At 37.6% G+C, this 20,973-nt stretch overlaps 2 protein-coding genes across 2 annotated transcripts in view; both read left to right on the forward strand.

The window, feature by feature from the left end:
• Nucleotides 1-6,597, forward strand: part of LOC119724229 (collagen alpha-5(IV) chain-like) — a 42,913-nt gene extending 36,316 nt beyond the window's left edge. Inside the window, exons 34-39 of the mRNA XM_038195185.1 lie at nucleotides 775-905; nucleotides 1,742-1,913; nucleotides 2,273-2,482; nucleotides 3,041-3,250; nucleotides 3,714-4,006; nucleotides 4,652-6,597. Coding sequence (XP_038051113.1) covers nucleotides 775-905; nucleotides 1,742-1,913; nucleotides 2,273-2,482; nucleotides 3,041-3,250; nucleotides 3,714-4,006; nucleotides 4,652-4,909 — 1,274 coding nt within the window. The 3' untranslated portion in view covers nucleotides 4,910-6,597. The remainder of the gene's footprint in view (nucleotides 1-774; nucleotides 906-1,741; nucleotides 1,914-2,272; nucleotides 2,483-3,040; nucleotides 3,251-3,713; nucleotides 4,007-4,651) is intronic.
• Nucleotides 6,598-15,343: 8,746 nt separating this feature from the next.
• Nucleotides 15,344-19,567, forward strand: LOC119724230 (F-box only protein 36-like). The gene is made up of 5 exons (XM_038195186.1): nucleotides 15,344-15,483; nucleotides 16,265-16,373; nucleotides 16,952-17,124; nucleotides 17,307-17,438; nucleotides 17,800-19,567. The coding sequence occupies exons 1-5, from the start codon at nucleotides 15,361-15,363 to the stop codon at nucleotides 17,869-17,871; spliced, it is 609 nt and encodes a 202-aa protein (XP_038051114.1). The 5' UTR covers nucleotides 15,344-15,360; the 3' UTR covers nucleotides 17,872-19,567.
• Nucleotides 19,568-20,973: the final 1,406 nt, after the last annotated feature.

The following is a 20,973-nucleotide window of genomic DNA, read 5'->3' on the forward strand; positions in this document are numbered from 1 at the left end:
ATTTATGTGCGCCTTTCCAATGTGCGCCTTAATTTCCAATGAATCACTAGAACTGTAACAGACGCATGCATCACATGCATGTCAGCCATTTGTGCACGCCTTTTGTGTCGGACGTTATTTACAGCTGTTATTTACCAAAGCATCTTTGGGCAGAACCTAAAGGTTTGGGTTGTTTACTTATCCTATTTCAAAGGTCTGATTGAAAGGAAAGAAACTTAAAATTTTACCGTTCCCGAGAAAAGATGTAAAACCCTTCTACTTTCAAATTCTCTTTCCAATTAATATAAATTTATTTAAAACGTGTTTTGTTGCCCAATTAGGCGCGTTGTAGGCCTAATGTCTCTTTACTGGATCCATTTTCGGATCCATTTTCATCGAGCCGCTGAGCAAAATTGTTTGAATCTCCGTAATTTCCCCTATTTGTACGAGTCAATGTGATTGTAGTGGTACTTCGTGACTGTTGTTCACATAGTTTTTTTTTGTCATTGTCATTGTCACAAGTGTCACATTATGACTAAAGTTTTCATTGCCAGTTTCACTCCTGTTTAAAAGTCAGTGTCAATTTTTGTGTCAATTTGTGACCACTGTTCGGACGACTATTTTGTCAAAATGTCACTTCATGACCTAAGATTTTCTCCCTTTTTTAATCATTGTCATTGGTCACCTGATGTCAATTGTTTAAATCACAAATTTCTGCCATATGCCAGAGTCACTTGTCATGGTGTCACAGCATGACAATTTTTTCAACTGCTAACCCCCCCCTCACTCTCTCAGGTCCCCCTGGTAGTGACGGAGCCCCAGGGGAAGACGGTAGACAGGGAGCGCTGGGAATGAAGGGAGAGCGAGGTGAAACCGGCCCACGAGGACCCACCCCGGTACCCATACCAGGACCTCAAGGCCCACCGGTAAGTCTCGCACTGGTCCTAAGAGTTCTAGTCAAGTCCTTAAGGGGAAACGTGGCCTAGCGGTTAGGGTTAATTCATGATTCATAATCTTCTTGCGTGTGAAACCAAAAAAAATCAAGAAAGTAGTTAGATCTCTGGGTGCTTGCTGAGAAGCCACTCTCGAGTTGCTGCATCTGCATCAACATCGATCAGGCCATGGTACTCGTTTGGAGGATGATAGAGGGGGCACTCGGAGATGATGTGGTCAGCAGTCTGCGGCTCCGCTCGACATTCGCAAGCTGGGCTCTGGGATAGGCCCCACCTCCACATGTCTGCATTGAACGCCCGACTCCGGTGCGAAGCCTGTTGAGTTTAACCCACGCCTGTCGTGGGAGATCAGATCCTGGGCAACTTCTGGATGGTACAGGATCATGATCATGATGTCATAAGTCAGTCAGGTGGTTGCTTTGACCCTACAACTGCAAGGGTACGCTCAGCTGGAAGCAATTTCACGATCTACTACCAGTTCTGACCAACAAGAGGATCTCCCTACAAGTCGGGGGTTATGTCTATAATGCCCGTGTGCATAGTATTCTCTTGCATGCAAGTGAAACCTGGCCAGTAACTGCTGATGACCCCTACCGCCTTAGTGGATTTCCTCAAAAGTGTGGCGTTTGACACAAATAACACAAGATCATGCAGCTAGTATGATTAAAAAAAAAACATCGTGGGTGAATATTGATTCAAGAAAATGGAATTTAGTACATTGGGTAGATGATGACATATTCTAATTTTCAGTATATTCGACAAGGCCCTAATTAAGTCCTGACGTCTGTTTCTTTTCCATCCATGTTTAGGGAGATACCGGCCCAATTGGCCAAACAGGTGCCAAGGGCGACACCGGCCCGACAGGTGCGCAGGGTCTGCCAGGCAGGCCTGGCGGTAGAGGCACGCCAGGAACTAACGGTGAGGATGGTGGGTCAGGAGAGAAGGGAGGTGACGGTTTGCGTGGACAAAAAGGAGAACCAGGTAAGGAACCAATGTCGTAAGCCGAACAAAAATGGCGCTTAGCTGTTGTCTGGAGTTTAATGGAGGTGCTAAGGGCCCATCTCAATTCATATCTGGGATCAGATCCCTGCAAGTTGCCGTGCGAAAGAGCTCTGCATTTTTCCTGGACATTTACAGGAAAGTTGTTCAGAATCCTGCAGCTTATACCCAGTAAAATGTCCGATACATTGAATGAGATTCCTGTAGGAAACCTGTTTGGTTTTGCTCAGGAAATTATTTACCGTGGTAAGCAGGGTGTTGTTCTGAACCCACTGTCATAAGCAGAGAAATGTTACTTAGATAGTTACGTTTCTCATACCATTTCATTCCGTTCCCTAAAGCCGAGCCTGTCAACATGGCCTTGATGAAGGGAACGAAGGGTGACATCGGACCCCAAGGCCCACGAGGCTCAGACGGAGTGCCGGGACAGGACGGAGACCGCGGGGCCAACGGTCCCAGAGGTCCCAAGGGCGACAAGGGTGACGAAGGACCCAGCGGTAACCCTGGATTCAACGGCAGACCTGGAGCAGAGGGACCCAAAGGGAACAAAGGTATGTGATCTGCTCGGGGACCGAGGGCGTCAAAAGTGGGTGGGGGGGGGGAACATACCTTGATCAGAATTAATGGAGTGTGAAGCCTTAACGGGCTGGGGTTCGGGCCCGCCTAAGGGCCCTACAAAATGTTGGATTCTAGACGCTCTGTGGTGCAATCTGAGGCAATTTCTGACCACTTTAACCAATTTTTTTTTAGCAAAAGATTACCATGTAAACATCATTTTTAATTTGGTTTGTAAAGAGCAAGGTTTCACGTGATTTTGAAACCACTGGTAAAGCCAAAGAAACAAAATCGTCATTTTTCGACACCCTTTAAAGTTTTCGTTTGAAGTTTTTTAATGATACTTGAATGGCAAATTACAAAGTACCATGGTAACAGGGACAGGACAAATGTCACACTTTGGACCCTAAATTTATAGAATGATTAATAATGGTTTGATTCAAACAGTGTGCTTTACCCATAGTCAAGGCTGCTTAATGATTTATCAGCCTGACCAGCAGGGATATCGAACAATATGACACATGTGTTAATGTGCCATTTCGATCACATTCCAGGTTTCCCCGGTTCTGCTGGACCACAAGGTTTCCCCGGCGAGCCCGGCCTGAACGGCCTGCCGGGACCTCAGGTCCTGACGGGTTACTTCATCACCAGGCACAGCCAGACCTCGCAGGTCCCCGCCTGTCCGTTCGGAACCAACCTCATGTGGGAAGGTTACAGTTTGCTGTACGTACAAGGCAACGAGAGAGCACATGGCCAGGACTTAGGTAAGCTGGGGGGAAACAACCCAAACCAGTTCCTCAAGGATACAGTCGGAATGTCTATTTTGTGTCATACAAGTTAAAGGATTACTTTATGGCACCCGGTCAGTTTCAATTCGTGGTTTATTTGAAAAATTTGTAATAAAAGCTGTATCCTATCTTGAGTGATCCCCGTTTGCTTTTTCCCAGGTTTGCATCATTGCTTATGTTGCTAGCATCGTGACTTTGGGCACGATCCCTGGCTGCAGGGCATATATGGGTTAGGGGTCTGATTACAAACCATTGACAAAGACATTGACAAAATGGGGAACCACCAACATAGGGCTGGATAGCTCAGTTGGTTGAGCACCGGAACGGCAATCTGGAGGTCTAAGGTTCAAAGCCTTCTCCAGTTGATTTAAGATAACATTCAAATTCCACAGACATGGAGTTAACTCCAAATCCAATCGCAACTTTTAAAAAATTTCAGGAAGTGCCGGCAGTTGTCTGCGCCGATTCAGCACGATGCCCTTCATGTTCTGTAACATCAACAACATCTGCCACGTAGCCTCGCGCAACGACTACTCCTACTGGCTGTCCACCCCGGAGCCCATGCCCATGAATATGGCGCCGTTCGGCGGCGACGTGCTGGAGCCGTTCATCAGTCGTTGCGCGGTCTGTGAGGCGCCGGCTCACGTCATCGCCGTCCACAGTCAGTCGCTGGATATCCCCGTCTGTCCGCAAGGGTGGCGGGGCATGTGGATTGGATACAGCTTCATGATGGTGAGAGAGATTTTTCTTATCTTTCTGGCTTTCAAGTGAGACTGGGGGACATTCCGATCGCGTATCGCTTCTGTGTCCATGTGCCATTTCAGTTTAATAGGTTCAGTAAGTTCAGTCATCAATCTCAACCCAACCTGAAAGGTGGTCTGTGGAGAGAAGGCCAACGTCCAAAAAAAAAAATCCTTTCCATTATGGATATTTACGAGGTCTCTGGAGAGCTCAGCTCAGATTGTTCTAACTAACTGCATGTACATGTACACAAACTGACTGACATATGTTAGATTCATAAGACCTCATAAATATCTGTGTTTGAAACGATTGTTTTTAACGTCGGCCTTCTAGCTTGTAGTTACTACCCGTCGTACCTTCGCATTTCATTTTTCTGCTTTTATGGGAATTTGGTCAACTACTCGCGAGTACTGGAATACTCGTGAGAAATTTCTTTGCGAGTACTCGTGTGGAAAAATCCAGTGCTCGCCCAGGCCTTCTGATAATGGTTATTCATGGAAGTGTGTACCCAAATTCGCAACTCTGCATTTACGAAATGTGTGAATGTCTGAACAATAGTTTTTTCCAACTGAGGAAACAATGAAGCTTTTGTGTATTACACCTGTTTTTTACTGTTGTTATTTTCTTTTGTCGCAGCACACGGGTGCCGGTGCTGAGGGCTCAGGCCAGGCCCTATCCTCCCCCGGCTCCTGCCTGGAAGACTTCCGCTCCTCCCCCTTCATCGAATGCCACGGTGACGGCCGCTGCAACTACTACGCCACCACCTACAGCTTCTGGCTGACCACGGTGGACTCGGACGAACAGTTCAGCTCCCCGGCCTCCGAGACGCTCAAGGCCGGCGCCCTGCGCACACGCATCAGCCGATGCCAGGTCTGCATGCGCGATAATAGATAAACGCCAACGGTTTACCAGTAAGTAAGCAACTCCCATTAAGTTGATTGTATGCCATTTTAGGCGATAAATAATACGACCAGCATAAACTGCCTGATATGGATTTGTAATACCCCTTACTAGAGATCTATTTAAATTAGTCTTGTTTACACCTGTTTTTTTTGCTATTTCAGTCTGGTGACTGGATTTTTGAATCAATTTTTTTGTTATTTCTGATTGGAAAACAACTTCAATTCATAACATGATGACATTATTCCTAAAAAAGCACTTATAGAAATAGTGTTTTTACGAACACATTATGAGCACTCAACTATTTTCAAGACACTTTTATAGAAGCGGTATTTTTGCACGTTCACACACAACTATGCATTCAAACTATTTGTAGCTTTTTATTAGAAATGGTATTTTGGTAAATCAGCCCACGATATATTTTTAAAGACAGTGTATATAAAATGCATATTTGCATAAACAAACTGTTGTGATTTGAAACAACATTTTGCGACAAAGATAGTGCATGAACATTATTTAGAATGTAGTCGGGTTTTTTTTTTTTAAATTAAAATAATCCCTTGCCAATATTTTGTTTCTTTTTAAAAATAAAAATCAATCGATGCCATTAATTAATGTGAATAACTTCGAACGTCTATTTTTCACGTTGGCATAAATAATGTTTGTTTGTAGACCAGTGGAATATTATGGACAATGTAGCTATTTTGTGTTGTTTGTATTTAAAGGGAAATAATAAACCGTGTAAAGTTGCTTTTTTTATTATTTTTCTGTAGTTGATTTGGAGTTTTTTTTGTATATGCCTTTCATCACAAATCTGGTGCTCATAGGGATTTACGTATTAAAAACATTTTACATTTTAAAACAGTTTTTTTAAGTGTTAGTCTTAGGTTTGTGTAATTAAATAATAATTATAATATATAAGGGGTTTTATGTTCTGTAGATTAACTCAAAAATGCTGCAACATAACTGAACGAGTCAGTGAAATAAGTGATTTGAATGATGGTGTCTATTCGAGCTCAGATTTTTTTGCATTTCAGCCCAAAAAGTTCACTAACCATGCTTTTCGAAATGTGAACGCATTGGAGAAAAAATATAAGTTTCATGTGGTGCTTAAAATAAAACCAGTCACAGGTTTTGTAAAATTTTTCACTGATTTCACACACAAAAAGGGGCGGCGTAAAATCTGTCTTCCAACAAGTTCAAAATAAAATAAAAAAATACTACAACAGTAAAAGTTATTAAAACATTTAAGTATAGAAACAAGTTTACCATTAGAACTGTTGATTGATGGAATTTTGTCATTCTGTTTTCAGGAAGTTGGTATGTTTACTTTGTACATCTACAAAATTATCATTAGTTTTGTCTGAGTATTAGTCATGGTCAAAAACGTACATTGAAGTAATCTCTGTTTCTTTTTTTTTTAATGATAGAAGGGGGATTTTGTTAATGATAGAAGGGTAATTACAGACAAATAAAAGGAGTAAAAAAAAGTTATAGAATCTCAAAAGCAAACAATTCAATTGGCTCATTCTGGTGTACCTTACCCAGCTTTTACAAAATGTTGAAGTCCAGTGCTGGTCATAAGTATTCGGTTTTCATCTTCATCTACTAATCATGTAAAATCCTGTTATTTTTTTTTTCTCTTTGGAATAAACTGCATACAATCGTGAGAAACAATCAAAGCTTGTTTGCTTAAACTTTTCTTATGATGGTATTAAACCAAAATATGATCACACAGCGCCACCCATGCTCAACGTGCAGCGAGAGGCATTGGAGAGTTTCTTTGGAGAGGTGATTTTTTTCCCTCCCAATTTGATCAAAAATGTAAGGTTAACCCCTTGCATTTTTTTTTAAATCTGGTACAAAATCAGTCTTAAATTGTTGGATTTATTAGCCAATTGGATTTTTAAGCCAATTTTGACTAAAAATGTAAGGCCCTTACATTTTTTTCAATTTTGGCCAAAAAATGAAATTGCTGGAAAGTTGCTAGAAAGATGCCTATAGGGTCCCAGAACGCATTCGAAATCGATTGATGGACAGATGTGCTATTAAAGGGGAAATTCCGTTGAAAAATTAAGTTAAAATCGCTAAAAAAAATTACCTCTTTTTCTCTAAAAATCGATGAATTTTGCCCAAATCTTCACAATTGTGCTTGTTAGATTATTGATTGATGTTCCTCTTGCATCCAGATGAATTTCAGCGTTGTTTTGAGAAAAGTCAATTTTTGGCCAATTTTGACTAAAAATGTAAGGCTAACCCCTTACATTTTTTTCAATTTTGGCCAAAAAATGAAATTGCTTGAAAGTTGCTAGAAAGATGCCTATAGGGCCCTAGAACGCATTCCAAATCGATTGATGGACAGATGTGCTATTAAAGGGGAAATTCCATTGAAAAATTAAGGTAAAATCGCTCAAAAAATTTCCTTTTTTTCTCAAAAAATCGATGATTTTGGCCCAAATCTGCACAATTGTGCTTGTTAGAGTATTGATTGATGTTCCTCTTGCATCCAGATGAATTTCTGCGTTGTTTTGAGAAAAGTCAATTTTTGGCCAATTTTGACTAAAAATGTAAGGCTAACCCCTTACATTTTTTTCAATTTTGGCCAAAAAAGGAAATTGCTGGAAAGTTGCTAGAAAGATGCCCATAGGGCCCTAGAACGCATTCTAAATCGATTGATGGACAGATGTGCTATTAAAGGGGAAATTCCGTTGAAAAATTAAGGTAAAATCGCTAAAAAAATTACCTTTTTTTCTCTTAAAATCGATGATTTTTGCCCAAATCTTCACAATTGTGCTTGTTAGAGTATTGATTGATGTTCCTCTTGCATCCAGATGAATTTCTGCGTTGTTTTGAGAAAAGTCAATTTTTGGCCAATTTTGGCTAAAAATGTAAGGCTAACCCCTTAAACTTTTTTCAATTTTGGCCAAAAAATGAAATTGCTGGAAAGTTGCTAGAAAGATGCCTATAGGGCCATAGAACGCATTCCAAATCGATTGATGGACAGATGTGCTATTAAAGGGGAAATTCCGTTGAAAAATTAAGGTAAAATCGCTAAAAAAATTACCTTTTTTCCTCTAAAAATCGATGATTTTTTCCAAAATCTTCACAATTGTGCTTGTTAGAGTATTGATTGATGTTCCTCTTGCATCCAGATGAATTTCTGCGTTGTTTTGAGAAAAGTCAATTTTTGGCCAATTTTGACTAAAAATGTAAGGCTAACCCCTTACATTTTTTTCAATTTTGGCCAAAAAATGAAATTGCTTGAAAGTTGCTAGAAAGATGCCTATAGGGCCCTAGAACGCATTCTAAATCGATTGATGGACAGATGTGCTTTTAAAGGGGAAATTTCGTTGAAAAATTAAGGTAAAATCGCTCAAAAAATTACCTTTTTTTCTCTAAAAATCGATGATTTTTGCCCAAATCTTCAAAATTGTGCTTGTTAAAGTATTGATTGATGTTCCTCTTGCATCCAGATGAATTTCTGCGTTGTTTTGAGAAAAGTCAATTTTTGGCCAATTTTGACTAAAAATGTAAGGCTAACCCCTTACATTTTTTTCAATTTTGGCCAAAAAATGAAATTGCTGGAAAGTTGCTAGAAAGATGCCTATAGGGCCCTAGAACGCATTCTAAATCGATTGATGGACAGATGTGCTTTTAAAGGGGAAATTCCGTTGAAAAATTAAGGTAAAATCGCTCAAACAATTACCTTTTTTTCTCTTAAAATCGATGATTTTTGCCAAAATCTTCACAATTGTGCTTGTTAGAGTATTGATTGATGTTCCTCTTGCATCCAGATGAATTTCTGCGTTGTTTTGAGAAAAGTCAATTTTTGGCCAATTTTGGCTAAAAATGTAAGGCTAACCCCTTAAACTTTTTTCAATTTTGGCCAAAAAATGAAATTGCTGGAAAGTTGCTAGAAAGATGCCTATAGGGCCATAGAACGCATTCCAAATCGATTGATGGACAGATGTGCTATTAAAGGGGAAATTCCGTTGAAAAATTAAGGTAAAATCGCTAAAAAAATTACCTTTTTTTCTCTTAAAATCGATGATTTTTTCCAAAATCTTCACAATTGTGCTTGTTAGAGTATTGATTGATGTTCCTCTTGCATCCAGATGAATTTCTGCGTTGTTTTGAGAAAAGTCAATTTTTGGCCAATTTTGACTAAAAATGTAAGGCTAACCCCTTACATTTTTTTCAATTTTGGCCAAAAAATGAAATTGCTTGAAAGTTGCTAGAAAGATGCCTATAGGGCCCTAGAACGCATTCTCAATCGATTGATGGACAGATGTGCTTTTAAAGGGGAAATTCCGTTGAAAAATTAAGGTAAAATCGCTAAAAAAATTACCTTTTTTTCTCTAAAAATCGATGATTTTTGCCCAAATCTTCAAAATTGTGCTTGTTAAAGTATTGATTGATGTTCCTCTTGCATCCAGATGAATTTCTGCGTTGTTTTGAGAAAAGTCAATTTTTGGCCAATTTTGACTAAAAATGTAAGGCTAACCCCTTACATTTTTTTCAATTTTGGCCAAAAAATGAAATTGCTGGAAAGTTGCTAGAAAGATGCCTATAGGGCCCTAGAACGCATTCTAAATCGATTGATGGACAGATGTGCTTTTAAAGGGGAAATTTCGTTGAAAAATTAAGGTAAAATCACTCAAAAAATTACCTTTTTTTATCTAAAAATCGAAGATTTTGGCCCAAATCTTCAAAATTGTGCTTGTTAGAGTATTGATTGATGTTCCTCTTGCATCCAGATGAATTTCTGCGTTGTTTTGAGAAAAGTCAATTTTTGGCCAATTTTGACTAAAAATGTAAGGCTAACCCCTTACATTTTTTTCAATTTTGGCCAAAAAATGAAATTGCTTGAAAGTTGCTAGAAAGATGCCTATAGGGCCCTAGAACGCATTCCAAATCCATTGATGGACAGATGTGCTATTAATGGGAAATTCCGTTGAAAAATTAAGGTAAAATCGCTCAAAAAATTACCTTTTTTTCTCTAAAATTGATGATTTTTGCCCAAATCTTCAAAATTGTGCTTGTTAGAGTATTGATTGATGTTCCTCTTGCATCCAGATGAATTTCTGCGTTGTTTTGAGAAAAGTCAATTTTTGGCCAATTTTGACTAAAAATGTAAGGCTAACCCCTTACATTTTTTTCAATTTTGGCCAAAAAATGAAATTGCTGGAAAGTTGCTAGAAAGATGCCTTTAGGTCCCTAGAACGCATTCCAAATCGATTGATGGACAGATGTGCTATTAAAGGGGAAATTCCGTTGAAAAATGAAGGTAAAATCGCTAAAAAAATTACCTTTTTTTCTCTTAAAATCGATGATTTTTGCCCAAATCTTCACAATTGTGCTTGTTAGAGTATTGATTGATGTTCCTCTTGCATCCAGATGAATTTCTGCGTTGTTTTGAGAAAAGTCAATTTTTGGCCAATTTTGACTAAAAATGTAAGGCTAACCCCTTACATTTTTTTCAATTTTGGCCAAAAAATGAAATTGCTTGAAAGTTGCTAGAAAGATGCCTATAGGGCCCTAGAACGCATTCCAAATCCATTGATGGACAGATGTGCTATTAATGGGAAATTCCGTTGAAAAATTAAGGTAAAATCGCTCAAAAAATTACCTTTTTTTCTCTAAAATTGATGATTTTTGCCCAAATCTTCAAAATTGTGCTTGTTAGAATATTGATTGATGTTCCTCTTGCATCCAGATGAATTTCTGCGTTGTTTTGAGAAAAGTCAATTTTTGGCCAATTTTGACTAAAAATGTAAGGCTAACCCCTTACATTTTTTTCAATTTTGGCCAAAAAATGAAATTGCTGGAAAGTTGCTAGAAAGATGCCTTTAGGTCCCTAGAACGCATTCCAAATCGATTGATGGACAGATGTGCTATTAAAGGGGAAATTCCGTTGAAAAATGAAGGTAAAATCGCTCAAAAACTTACCTTTTTTTCTCTTAAAATCGATGATTTTTGCCCAAATCTTCACAATTGTGCTTGTTAGAGTATTGATTGATGTTCCTCTTGCATCCAGATGAATTTCTGCGTTGTTTTGAGAAAAGTCAATTTTTGGCCAATTTTGACTAAAAATGTAAGGCTAACCCCTTACATTTTTTTCAATTTTGGCCAAAAAATGAAATTGCTTGAAAGTTGCTAGAAAGATGCCTATAGGGCCCTAGAACGCATTCCAAATCGATTGATGGACAGATGTGCTATTAAAGGGGAAATTCCATTGAAAAATTAAGGTAAAATCGCTCAAAAAATTACCTTTTTTTCTCTAAAAATCGATGATTTTGGCCCAAATCTGCACAATTGTGCTTGTTAGAGTATTGATTGATGTTCCTCTTGCATCCAGATGAATTTCTGCGTTGTTTTGAGAAAAGTCAATTTTTGGCCAATTTTGACTAAAAATGTAAGGCTAACCCCTTACATTTTTTTCAATTTTGGCCAAAAAATGAAATTGCTGGAAAGTTGCTAGAAAGATGCCTATAGGGCCCTAGAACGCATTCTAAATCGATTGATGGACAGATGTGCTTTTAAAGGGGAAATTCCGTTGAAAAATTAAGGTAAAATCGCTCAAAAAATTACCTTTTTTCCTCTAAAATTCGATGATTTTGGCCCAAATCTTCAAAATTGTGCTTGTTAGAGTATTGATTGATGTTCCTCTTGCATCCAGATGAATTTCTGCGTTGTTTTGAGAAAAGTGAATTTTTGGCCAATTTTGACTAAAAATGTAAGGCTAACCCCTTACATTTTTTTCAATTTTGGCCAAAAAATGAAATTGCTTGAAAGTTGCTAGAAAGATGCCTATAGGGCCCTAGAACGCATTCCAAATCGATTGATGGACAGATGTGCTATTAAAGGGGAAATTCCATTGAAAAATTAAGGTAAAATCGCTCAAAAAATTACCTTTTTTCTCTAAAAATCGATGATTTTGGCCCAAATCTGCACAATTGTGCTTGTTAGAGTATTGATTGATGTTCCTCTTGCATCCAGATGAATTTCTGCGTTGTTTTGAGAAAAGTCAATTTTTGGCCAATTTTGACTAAAAATGTAAGGCTAACCCCTTACATTTTTTTCAATTTTGGCCAAAAAATGAAATTGCTGGAAAGTTGCTAGAAAGATGCCTATAGGGCCCTAGAACGCATTCTAAATCGATTGATGGACAGATGTGCTTTTAAAGGGGAAATTTCGTTGAAAAATTAAGGTAAAATCACTCAAAAAATTACCTTTTTTTATCTAAATATCGAAGATTTTGGCCCAAATCTTCAAAATTGTGCTTGTTAGAGTATTGATTGATGTTCCTCTTGCATCCAGATGAATTTCTGCGTTGTTTTGAGAAAAGTCAATTTTTGGCCAATTTTGACTAAAAATGTAAGGCTAACCCCTTACATTTTTTTCAATTTTGGCCAAAAAATGAAATTGCTGGAAAGTTGCTAGAAAGATGCCTATAGGGCCATAGAACGCATTCCAAATCGATTGATGGACAGATGTGCTATTAAACGGGAAATTCCGTCGAAAAATTAAGGTAAAATCGCTCAAAAACTTACCTTTTTTTCTCTAAAAATCGATGATTTTGGCCCAAATCTTCTAAATTGTGCTTGTTAGAGTATTGATTGATGTTCCTCTTGCATCCCGATGAATTTCTGCGTTGTTTTGAGAAAAGTCAATTTTTGGCCAATTTTGGCTAAAAATGTAAAGCTAACCCCTTACATTTTTTTCAAATTTGGCCAAAAAATGAAATTGCTTGAAAGTTGCTAGAAAGATGCCTATAGGGCCCTAGAACGCATTCTAAATCGATTGATGGACAGATGTGCTTTTAAAGGGGAAATTCCGTTGAAAAATTAAGGTAAAATCGCTCAAAAAAATTACCTTTTTTTCTCTAAAAATCGATTATTTTTTGCCCAAATCTTCAAAATTGTGCTTGTTAGAGTATTGATTGATGTTCCTCTTACATCCAGATGAATTTCTGCGTTGTTTTGAGAAAAGTCAATTTTTGGCCAATTTTGGCTAAAAATGTAAGGCTAACCCCTTACATTTTTTTCAATTTTGGCCAAAAAATGAAATTGCTTGAAAGTTGCTAGAAAGATGCCTATAGGGCCCTAGAACGCATTCCAAATCGATTGATGGACAGATGTGCTTTTAAAGGGGAAATTCCGTTGAAAAATTAAGGTAAAATCGCTCAAAAAATTACCTTTTTTTCTCTAAAAATCGATGATTTTTGCCCAAATCTTCAAAATTGTGCTTGTTAAAGTATTGATTGATGTTCCTCTTGCATCCAGATGAATTTCTGCGTTGTTTTGAGAAAAGTCAATTTTTGGCCAATTTTGACTAAAAATGTAAGGCTAACCCCTTACATTTTTTTCAATTTTGGCCAAAAAATGAAATTGCTGGAAAGTTGCTAGAAAGATGCCTATAGGGCCATAGAACGCATTCCAAATCGATTGATGGACAGATGTGCTATTAAAGGGGAAATTCCGTTGAAAAATTAAGGTAAAATCGCTAAAAAAATTACCTTTTTTTCTCTTAAAATCGAAGATTTTTGCCAAAATCTTCACAATTGTGCTTGTTAGAGTATTGATTGATGTTCCTCTTGCATCCAGATGAATTGCTGCGTTGTTTTGAGAAAAGTCAATTTTTGGCCAATTTTGACTAAAAATGTAAGGCTAACCCCTTACATTTTTTTCAATTTTGGCCAAAAAATGAAATTGCTTGAAAGTTGCTAGAAAGATGCCTATAGGGCCCTAGAACGCATTCTAAATCGATTGATGGACAGATGTGCTTTTAAAGGGGAAATTCCGTTGAAAAATTAAGGTAAAATCGCTCAAAAAATTACCTTTTTTTCTCTAAAAATCGATGATTTTTGCCCAAATCTTCAAAATTGTGCTTGTTAGAGTATTGATTGATGTTCCTCTTGCATCCAGATGAATTTCTGCGTTGTTTTGAGAAAAGTCAATTTTTGGCCAATTTTGGCTAAAAATGTAAGGCTAACCCCTTACATTTTTTTCAATTTTGGCCAAAAAATGAAATCGCTTGAAAGTTGCTAGAAAGATACCTATAGGGCCCTAGAACGCATTCCAAATCGATTGATGGACAGATGTGCTATTAAAGGGGAAATTCCGTTGAAAAATTAAGGTAAAATCGCTCAAAAACTTACCTTTTTTTCTCTAAAAATCGATGATTTTGGCCCAAATCTTCAAAATTGTGCTTGTTAGAGTATTGATTGATGTTCCTCTTGCATCCCGATGAATTTCTGCGTTGTTTTGAGAAAAGTCAATTTTTGGCCAATTTTGACTTAAAATGTAAGGCTAACCCCTTACATTTTTTTCAATTTTGGCCAAAAAATGAAATTGCTGGAAAGTTGCTATAAAGATGCCTATAGGGCCCTAGAATGCATTCCAAATCCATTGATGGACAGATGTGCTTTTAAAGGGGAAATTCCGTTGAAAAATTAAGGTAAAATCGCTCAAAAAATTACCTTTTTTTCTCTAAAAATCGATGATTTTGGCCCAAATCTTCAAAATTGTGCTTGTTAGAGTATTGATTGATGTTCCTCTTGCATCCAGATGAATTGCTGCGTTTATTTGAGAAAAGTCCATTTTTGGACAATTTTAGCTAAAAATGTAAGGCTAACCCCTTACATTTTTTTTCAAATTTGGCCAAAAAATGAAATGGCTTGAAAGTTGCTAGAAAGATGCCTATAGGGCCCTAGAACGCATTCTAAATCGATTGATGGACAGATGTGCTTTTAAAGGGGAAATTCCGTTGAAAAATTAAGGTAAAATTGCTCAAAAAATTACCTTTTTTCTCTAAAAATCGATGATTTTTGCCCAAATCTTCACAATTGTGCTTGTTAGAGTATTGATTGATGTTCCTCTTGCATCCAGATGAATTTCTGCGTTGTTTTGAGAAAAGTCAATTTTTGGCCAATTTTGACTAAAAATGTTAGGCTAACCCCTTACATTTTTTTCAATTTTGGCCAAAAAATGAAATTGCTTGAAAGTTGCTAGAAAGATGCCTATAGGGCCCTAGAACGCATTCCAAATCGATCGATGGACAGATGTGCTATTAAAGGGGAAATTCCGTTGAAAAATTAAGGTAAAATCGCTCAAAAAATTACCTTTTTTCTCTAAAAATCGATGATTTTTGCCCAAATCTTCAAAATTGTGCTTGTTAGAGTATTGATTGATGTTCCTCTTGCATCCAGATGAATTTCTGCGTTGTTTTGAGAAAAGTCAATTTTTGGCCAATTTTGACTAAAAATGTAAGGCTAATATTTAACTTATTCACCCCCCCCCCCCCACTCTCACACTTACGCTCCGCCCATCACCCATCGAAAGTTAGAAAGCACTATGTTAGTCTGGTCACCAGTCAATTGTTGATCGAGCAACCAAACGTTATCGGTAACGAAGTCATCGATTTGGCGACGGGGAACCAGACCAATGTCATATATGTTTGTAATCATGGCGTCGTTGCTGCCAACGGACGGACTTTTGCTGGATGTTAGCGCCCAAGCACCGTCTCCGTCCAAAGATTTCAACCAGTTTATGATCAACAATAAAGAGGTCAGTCTTTCGGTGTTTTATTAAAGGTGCTTTTGTCAAGATGGGACCCGAGTTTATGGCGAAACTTTGCAGGGGCTTGAACTTGAAGATGTTTCGATTTGTCAAATGTCAGTTGTTTACAAATCAAATGTACAAGGCCTACATGTTGTTCACGTATGTTACTGTTGTAAGCGAAAGAATGTAGTTTCCAGACGCCACTTCTTTGGTTGTGTACACATCCTAGAGTCGAGTGCATTTTTAAAGTATTTTCTAACAACATTGGAAACGTTTGTCAGTCCCAGATTTATGTATTTTAAACATTTTTACAATGACCATGGAGGAATCCTTTCCCCATTAGGGGGCCTATTGCAAATTTGACTGACCTTCAAATTGATGATGAAAAAAGTGGCGTCACGATACAACATTCTTTCCGGAGCCACTTTTATCAATATGTATGCTTATAACCTCAGTGATGATCGGTCAGTTAATTAATTATTGCGTAAATTTCATACACATTAATTTTTTTTCACTGAATTTGAAATAGGCCTACAGTTAAAGATTTTATAGACATTTGTAGGTTAATTAAAACAAAAAGGCCGGGAGTCATGAACATTTTGTATTTTCTTACATGAACAAAACTCAGTACTTCCTTGGTACCCAAATTGTATTTGTTGTTTGTTTATTTGGGTTTTTTTGCATAGCAATGCAGACCATCACTGACATTTTGATGAACAAATCTTTACCATCGTGAAAGTTTTTGTGGTTGCTTAAAAAAAAAAATGGTTTACATTTCTCCCTGTAGGTAGTTTGGAGGACATGGAAGATTACACTTCGTAATGACTACCGTCGACTGGCGCCAGGAGAAATGAAAGAATCTCATGAAGACTTCACATTTGATGATCGCATGCAATGTGAGGTCAAACGAAAAGTGTTCACTTTGAATTTGGAACCCTAAAACTTGTCCAGGGCGAGTCTACAGAACAGGTGTTTGTGCAGAAAACGTCTCTGACTACATATCGGGCAATTCATTTCATGCATCACCTCCAACAAATTTGACCAATCAATGGTCATTTTAAGGTCAGCTGCTAGTTACCGACCAATCAACAGGCATCATGCCATTCTCATGCAGACTGTTCACATTGAATTTACTTACACACACAAACGTGTGGTCACCGTCGATCGTGGACGTCCTATTGTCCCTCTGTTGTTTGAACTTTTTAGCAAGACTCTCCTAGGTTTTGTACACGACCCCAATCGCAGACGTACGCTGGGAATCGTGGACGATATTGTTCTGGTATTTTTCGTCCATGGTTTGAAAAGATGAACACGTACACTGTGATACGTTGAATTTGCATGCACACGTTCGATTGGATAATACTCGGTACAATCTACAACCGTTTTGCTGGTAATGTAAAAAAATCATGTCATGTCCTACAATACATTACAGTGCTAATGTTTTTATGTACACCTTTTCTTTCTCTACGTGTAGTTGACGTCGGTCGGGTATTCGGCGAGACAACACTGGAGTATGCCAAGGAGCTGTGCAAGGGAAACATCGACTACTTGGTACGGATGCCCCGCCCGCTGCTCATCTACATGGTCTCATACTTGGAGTTGGAGGACATCGCGGCGCTGTCCCAGACATGCAAGCTGATGTACGAAGTAAGGAAATGATAGAAATATTGTATTGGGAGGGTGTGGGAGGGGCATATCAGAAGAGGGAGGGGGCGTGGTAAGAGAAGGAGGGATTCAGAAGTAGAAACAAACAATCTTGTTTCCAATGATCACAAAGACAAAACAACCAATTGTTTCAGATCAGTCTGATGTGACTTTTCGTTTTGCAGATTTGCAACACTGAAGCATTATGGGAGCAGATATACGAGACGCACTGCGACACGGTGACAGACGAGATGCGATCACTGGCCCACGAGATGGGTTGGAAGCGAATGTTCTTCACCAATAAGCTTCAACTGCAGGTAAGGCCGCAAATTCATCGCCTGTGGGGAAAAAAAACACCAAAAACCCAACAGACCCATGCAATTTAAGTGCAAAGAACAAGTGTGATAGTTGGCCTACTCTCAGCATTGTTTACAAAACTGTACTGTTGCCTTGGAAACGACCTTTAGCCACTCTGATAGAGAGCTGTACTCTTGTAAAATCAGTCGTAAGTGGGAACGGTTGCTCTCGTTATAGAATTTTGTGACATAATTTGTTTCACCCTTTATTTTTGAGATGCCTTTAGATGCTTCTGTGGTTGGGGAGGTCTTAAGATCAGATCAAAATTGCTCCCTATATTTACTGGCACATTCCCCCCAAAATCTAATTTTTTTTTTCCAGGTCAAGCTGAGAAGACACCAGAAGAAGCAGGAATCGCCGGACGGTGGAACAACATTCCTGACAGACTCGTAAGTCGACAGAAGACGAAGCAGATCTCTGATTCCATCTTATAACATATTCAGGCAAAAAGATATTCCATTCTAAAACAATCAGGGATTTTATGGGCGGGCAGATACTGGGTTTTTTTGGGGGGGGGTGTGATTTTGGTGATTAGTGTGTTAGGTAAATTACTAGAGGACCAATGTTTATAGTATAGGTTACAGTAAGCATAACATTTCTGCTTACTGTAAGCTTGAAGTTTTGGGGTAAGCAATGTGTACAAAGCTTGCATACTTGTTACCATCAGGGATTCTTTGATAAGCAAGTTTGCAGAAACTACAGAATTGATGCGTTAAGGCGGAGTTAGAGGGCAGTGGTTTTATATCGCGTGGATAGGCATGCGTAAGCCTTGTGCGAGTTCATCGTAACGCCCTCTGTGATACCTGCAATGCATGTGTTCTATTTGTGAGATACTTGTAATGCATGTGTTCTACAGTGTGCCCAAGAAAAGTGTCCGCCTAAATATTTTTGAAATGTAACAAAACCACGAAGTAAATTTTGGACATTTTTAGTTGTGCAGATACTCCTAATCCTTGGCCTCTTATCAGTCTTTAAAGTATGTTTTTTGTAAGATGGGAATTTTATCCAAATAGTATTTTGGGGGAGAATTTTTAAATGGTCAGGACACCAGCTTTGCATGTAACCCTTTGGCTCTTAATAACTAAAGTTTCTTTTTCATTCATTTCATTTAAAATTAACCATTCAACTTTCTTTGTTCGGGATCGGTTTTGTCTATATTTAGTAAACTGCTTGCCAAAATGTATTCTTTTGTTTCTTGATTGAGAAGTTAGAATATAGTTGTTGAAGTTAGAATATAGTTGTTTTTGATTTTTAATCAAGGTTTTGGTTCACTTCAACGTAGTTGAAGTCATTGACTGCCAAGTAAGTTTTACATGACCCATAACATTAAAAGTTTTTGTTGTTCTCGATGAAAAAAGGTTTTCAAAAAATGCATACAAATCTTTCTAAGTCACATGATTTGTAGGATTGATTAAGGTGCTGTTTCCTGAAATAAACGGCAAACAAGTGATTTTTTAATATGTGTTATAAATACCGGGAATCACAGAGGTCTCCGTCCAGTGTTGTGATCCGTCCAAATTTACGACAATTTTGTAAGAAATCCAGATTTTTGTAATGTTTAATCAAAAAGTGTGATGTGCAACATGTTGATTTAGCTAATGCATGCCTGTAAAAAGTTTGCCGTTTTGGAAATTTGCAGTATTTTAAAATCAAAGTCCGTGCATATTTCATCTTTTAGTTTAATTTACATTATAATACTTAATCTTTTGATTTACTACACCTATTTCAGTCTGGCGTTGTCGCTTTGACGCAAATACATTTTGGTTTCAAAATTTTCACTGTGTACTGATTTTCCATTGATGAAACTCTAGAGGCATATAGAATGATTGCAACAGTCGATCTTCTGAAGTAATTCTGAACCGTTTCAAAAATTGAACTGTTCATGTACTTCATTCAGATCTGAAGAATAATTGGAAATCACAAAACGGTACGCCCTATTTCTTTGCATGTTCCACCTTTAAAATCTTGCATGAGTTAGAGGCCATGTTGAATGTGCCTTAGGTTTTTCAAGTATTATACATTGTATTGTGCAAATGTATCGTTTGAAATTTCTGAAATAAAAACTGTTTGTGATTTTATCATTCAGAAAGCCCAGTTTTGTCAATGATTTTTGTGATGTAGCGTTTTTGTCTTTTTGTGGGTTTAGTTTTTATTTAATGGATGTATTTTCGTATCGTATAATTTTTCCCTTCAAAATTTTTTTTCCTTAAAATTTTCCCATACAATTTTTTTAAAATATTAATTAAACACAACACAGTCAGACTTAAATGACAACACAGAAAGAATAAACCACAGAAAACCCTTCGTGAAGTGTTTGCTTATGCAATAAATATGTATTTCATAAATAAAGTGACAATGTACAATTTTACGAATTGAGAGGAAAAACCAAAGTAAGAAAAACTACCGTTCATAATAATCCAATCTGGAGAATGAAATGTGCAAACCTTTTTTTTAGTAATAAATCAATCGACAATCTACGATAAAAAATTTGTCAAAAAACGAGGAAATATTACGGACTCTACAAAAAATGTCATCTTCTCGTGCCAATCTACTAAAACATTTCATCTGCAGACATCCAGCCTAGCTCTCTGATTCCATTTTCTAATCACTAAGCACACAAATGGAATGATTTAAATTCTCATCGTCTTTTTCTTTGTCATCGTCTCAAATACACCGATCGACCAGTTCAACTAGAGACCGCTTAACCCTCGAAAAAAGGCAATTTATGTATAAATTCTTACGCACAAAAACATCTGAATGACATCTTTAATTATCAAAAATTGCCAACGTCTCTGCAGCTCAGCTCCGTGCGTCAACACGGAACAGAGAAAGGAAATGAAATATTACAACTTTAATACAATATTTTGACTTTAGATACACATATTTTTTCTACTGTTCTAATGTTTACCTTCAAAACATCAGAAAAATTGATTTCCTTTTTACAATATACAAATTGTTTGCCCGGCCATTTTTTGTATTTCCAATTGTTAGGCAAAAAAGAAAACAAAGAAAAAAGAAAAAACAAAATCAAGTAAATACATTTTGTGAGTATAAAAATTCCTTCCACTCATTTTGTTTTCCTGTAATTTTCTTCAAAATGTTGGTCATGAATGAATCTTTAAGATATAAACATATTTATAAATGCGTGTCACATCACGAGAACATTGTTCATGGAACATTATAATTATCAAATAAAAAAACACAGAGGGAGGGGGACCACACAACGGCAGAGCACCACACTGTTTCCCGACGACAGCAAAGCAAGAATAACCATAGTAACAAGACGATCGGAAAGGGTTATCAGCAAATCCAGAAATCAAACCAGAAAAAGAATTCACTCCTCGTTAATGACCCCCCAAAAAACCCTGATACAATCTTCAAACTGTTTTGGACTCAGACTTGATCTTTTGTGAGGAGCTCAAGATTGTGTTAAAGTAGAATAAGAACGCACCGCTTTCCCGATTACAGTTTAACAGAATGACCCTTTGCTCAACA

Source organism: Patiria miniata, unplaced genomic scaffold (genome assembly GCF_015706575.1).
Source record: "Patiria miniata isolate m_02_andy unplaced genomic scaffold, ASM1570657v1 HiC_scaffold_18, whole genome shotgun sequence".
In the NCBI taxonomy this organism is placed as follows: Eukaryota; Metazoa; Echinodermata; class Asteroidea; order Valvatida; family Asterinidae; genus Patiria; species Patiria miniata.

Bases quoted from the DNA above. Each gene is read 5' to 3' on its own strand.
- LOC119724230 (XM_038195186.1), top strand. From the start codon at position 15,361: ATGTCATATATGTTTGTAATCATGGCGTCGTTGCTGCCAACGGACGGA. The intron at 15,484-16,264 runs GTCAGTCTTTCG...TTCTCCCTGTAG, and splicing joins TTATGATCAACAATAAAGAG to GTAGTTTGGAGGACATGGAA. The intron at 17,439-17,799 runs GTAAGGCCGCAA...TTTTTTTTCCAG, and splicing joins CCAATAAGCTTCAACTGCAG to GTCAAGCTGAGAAGACACCA.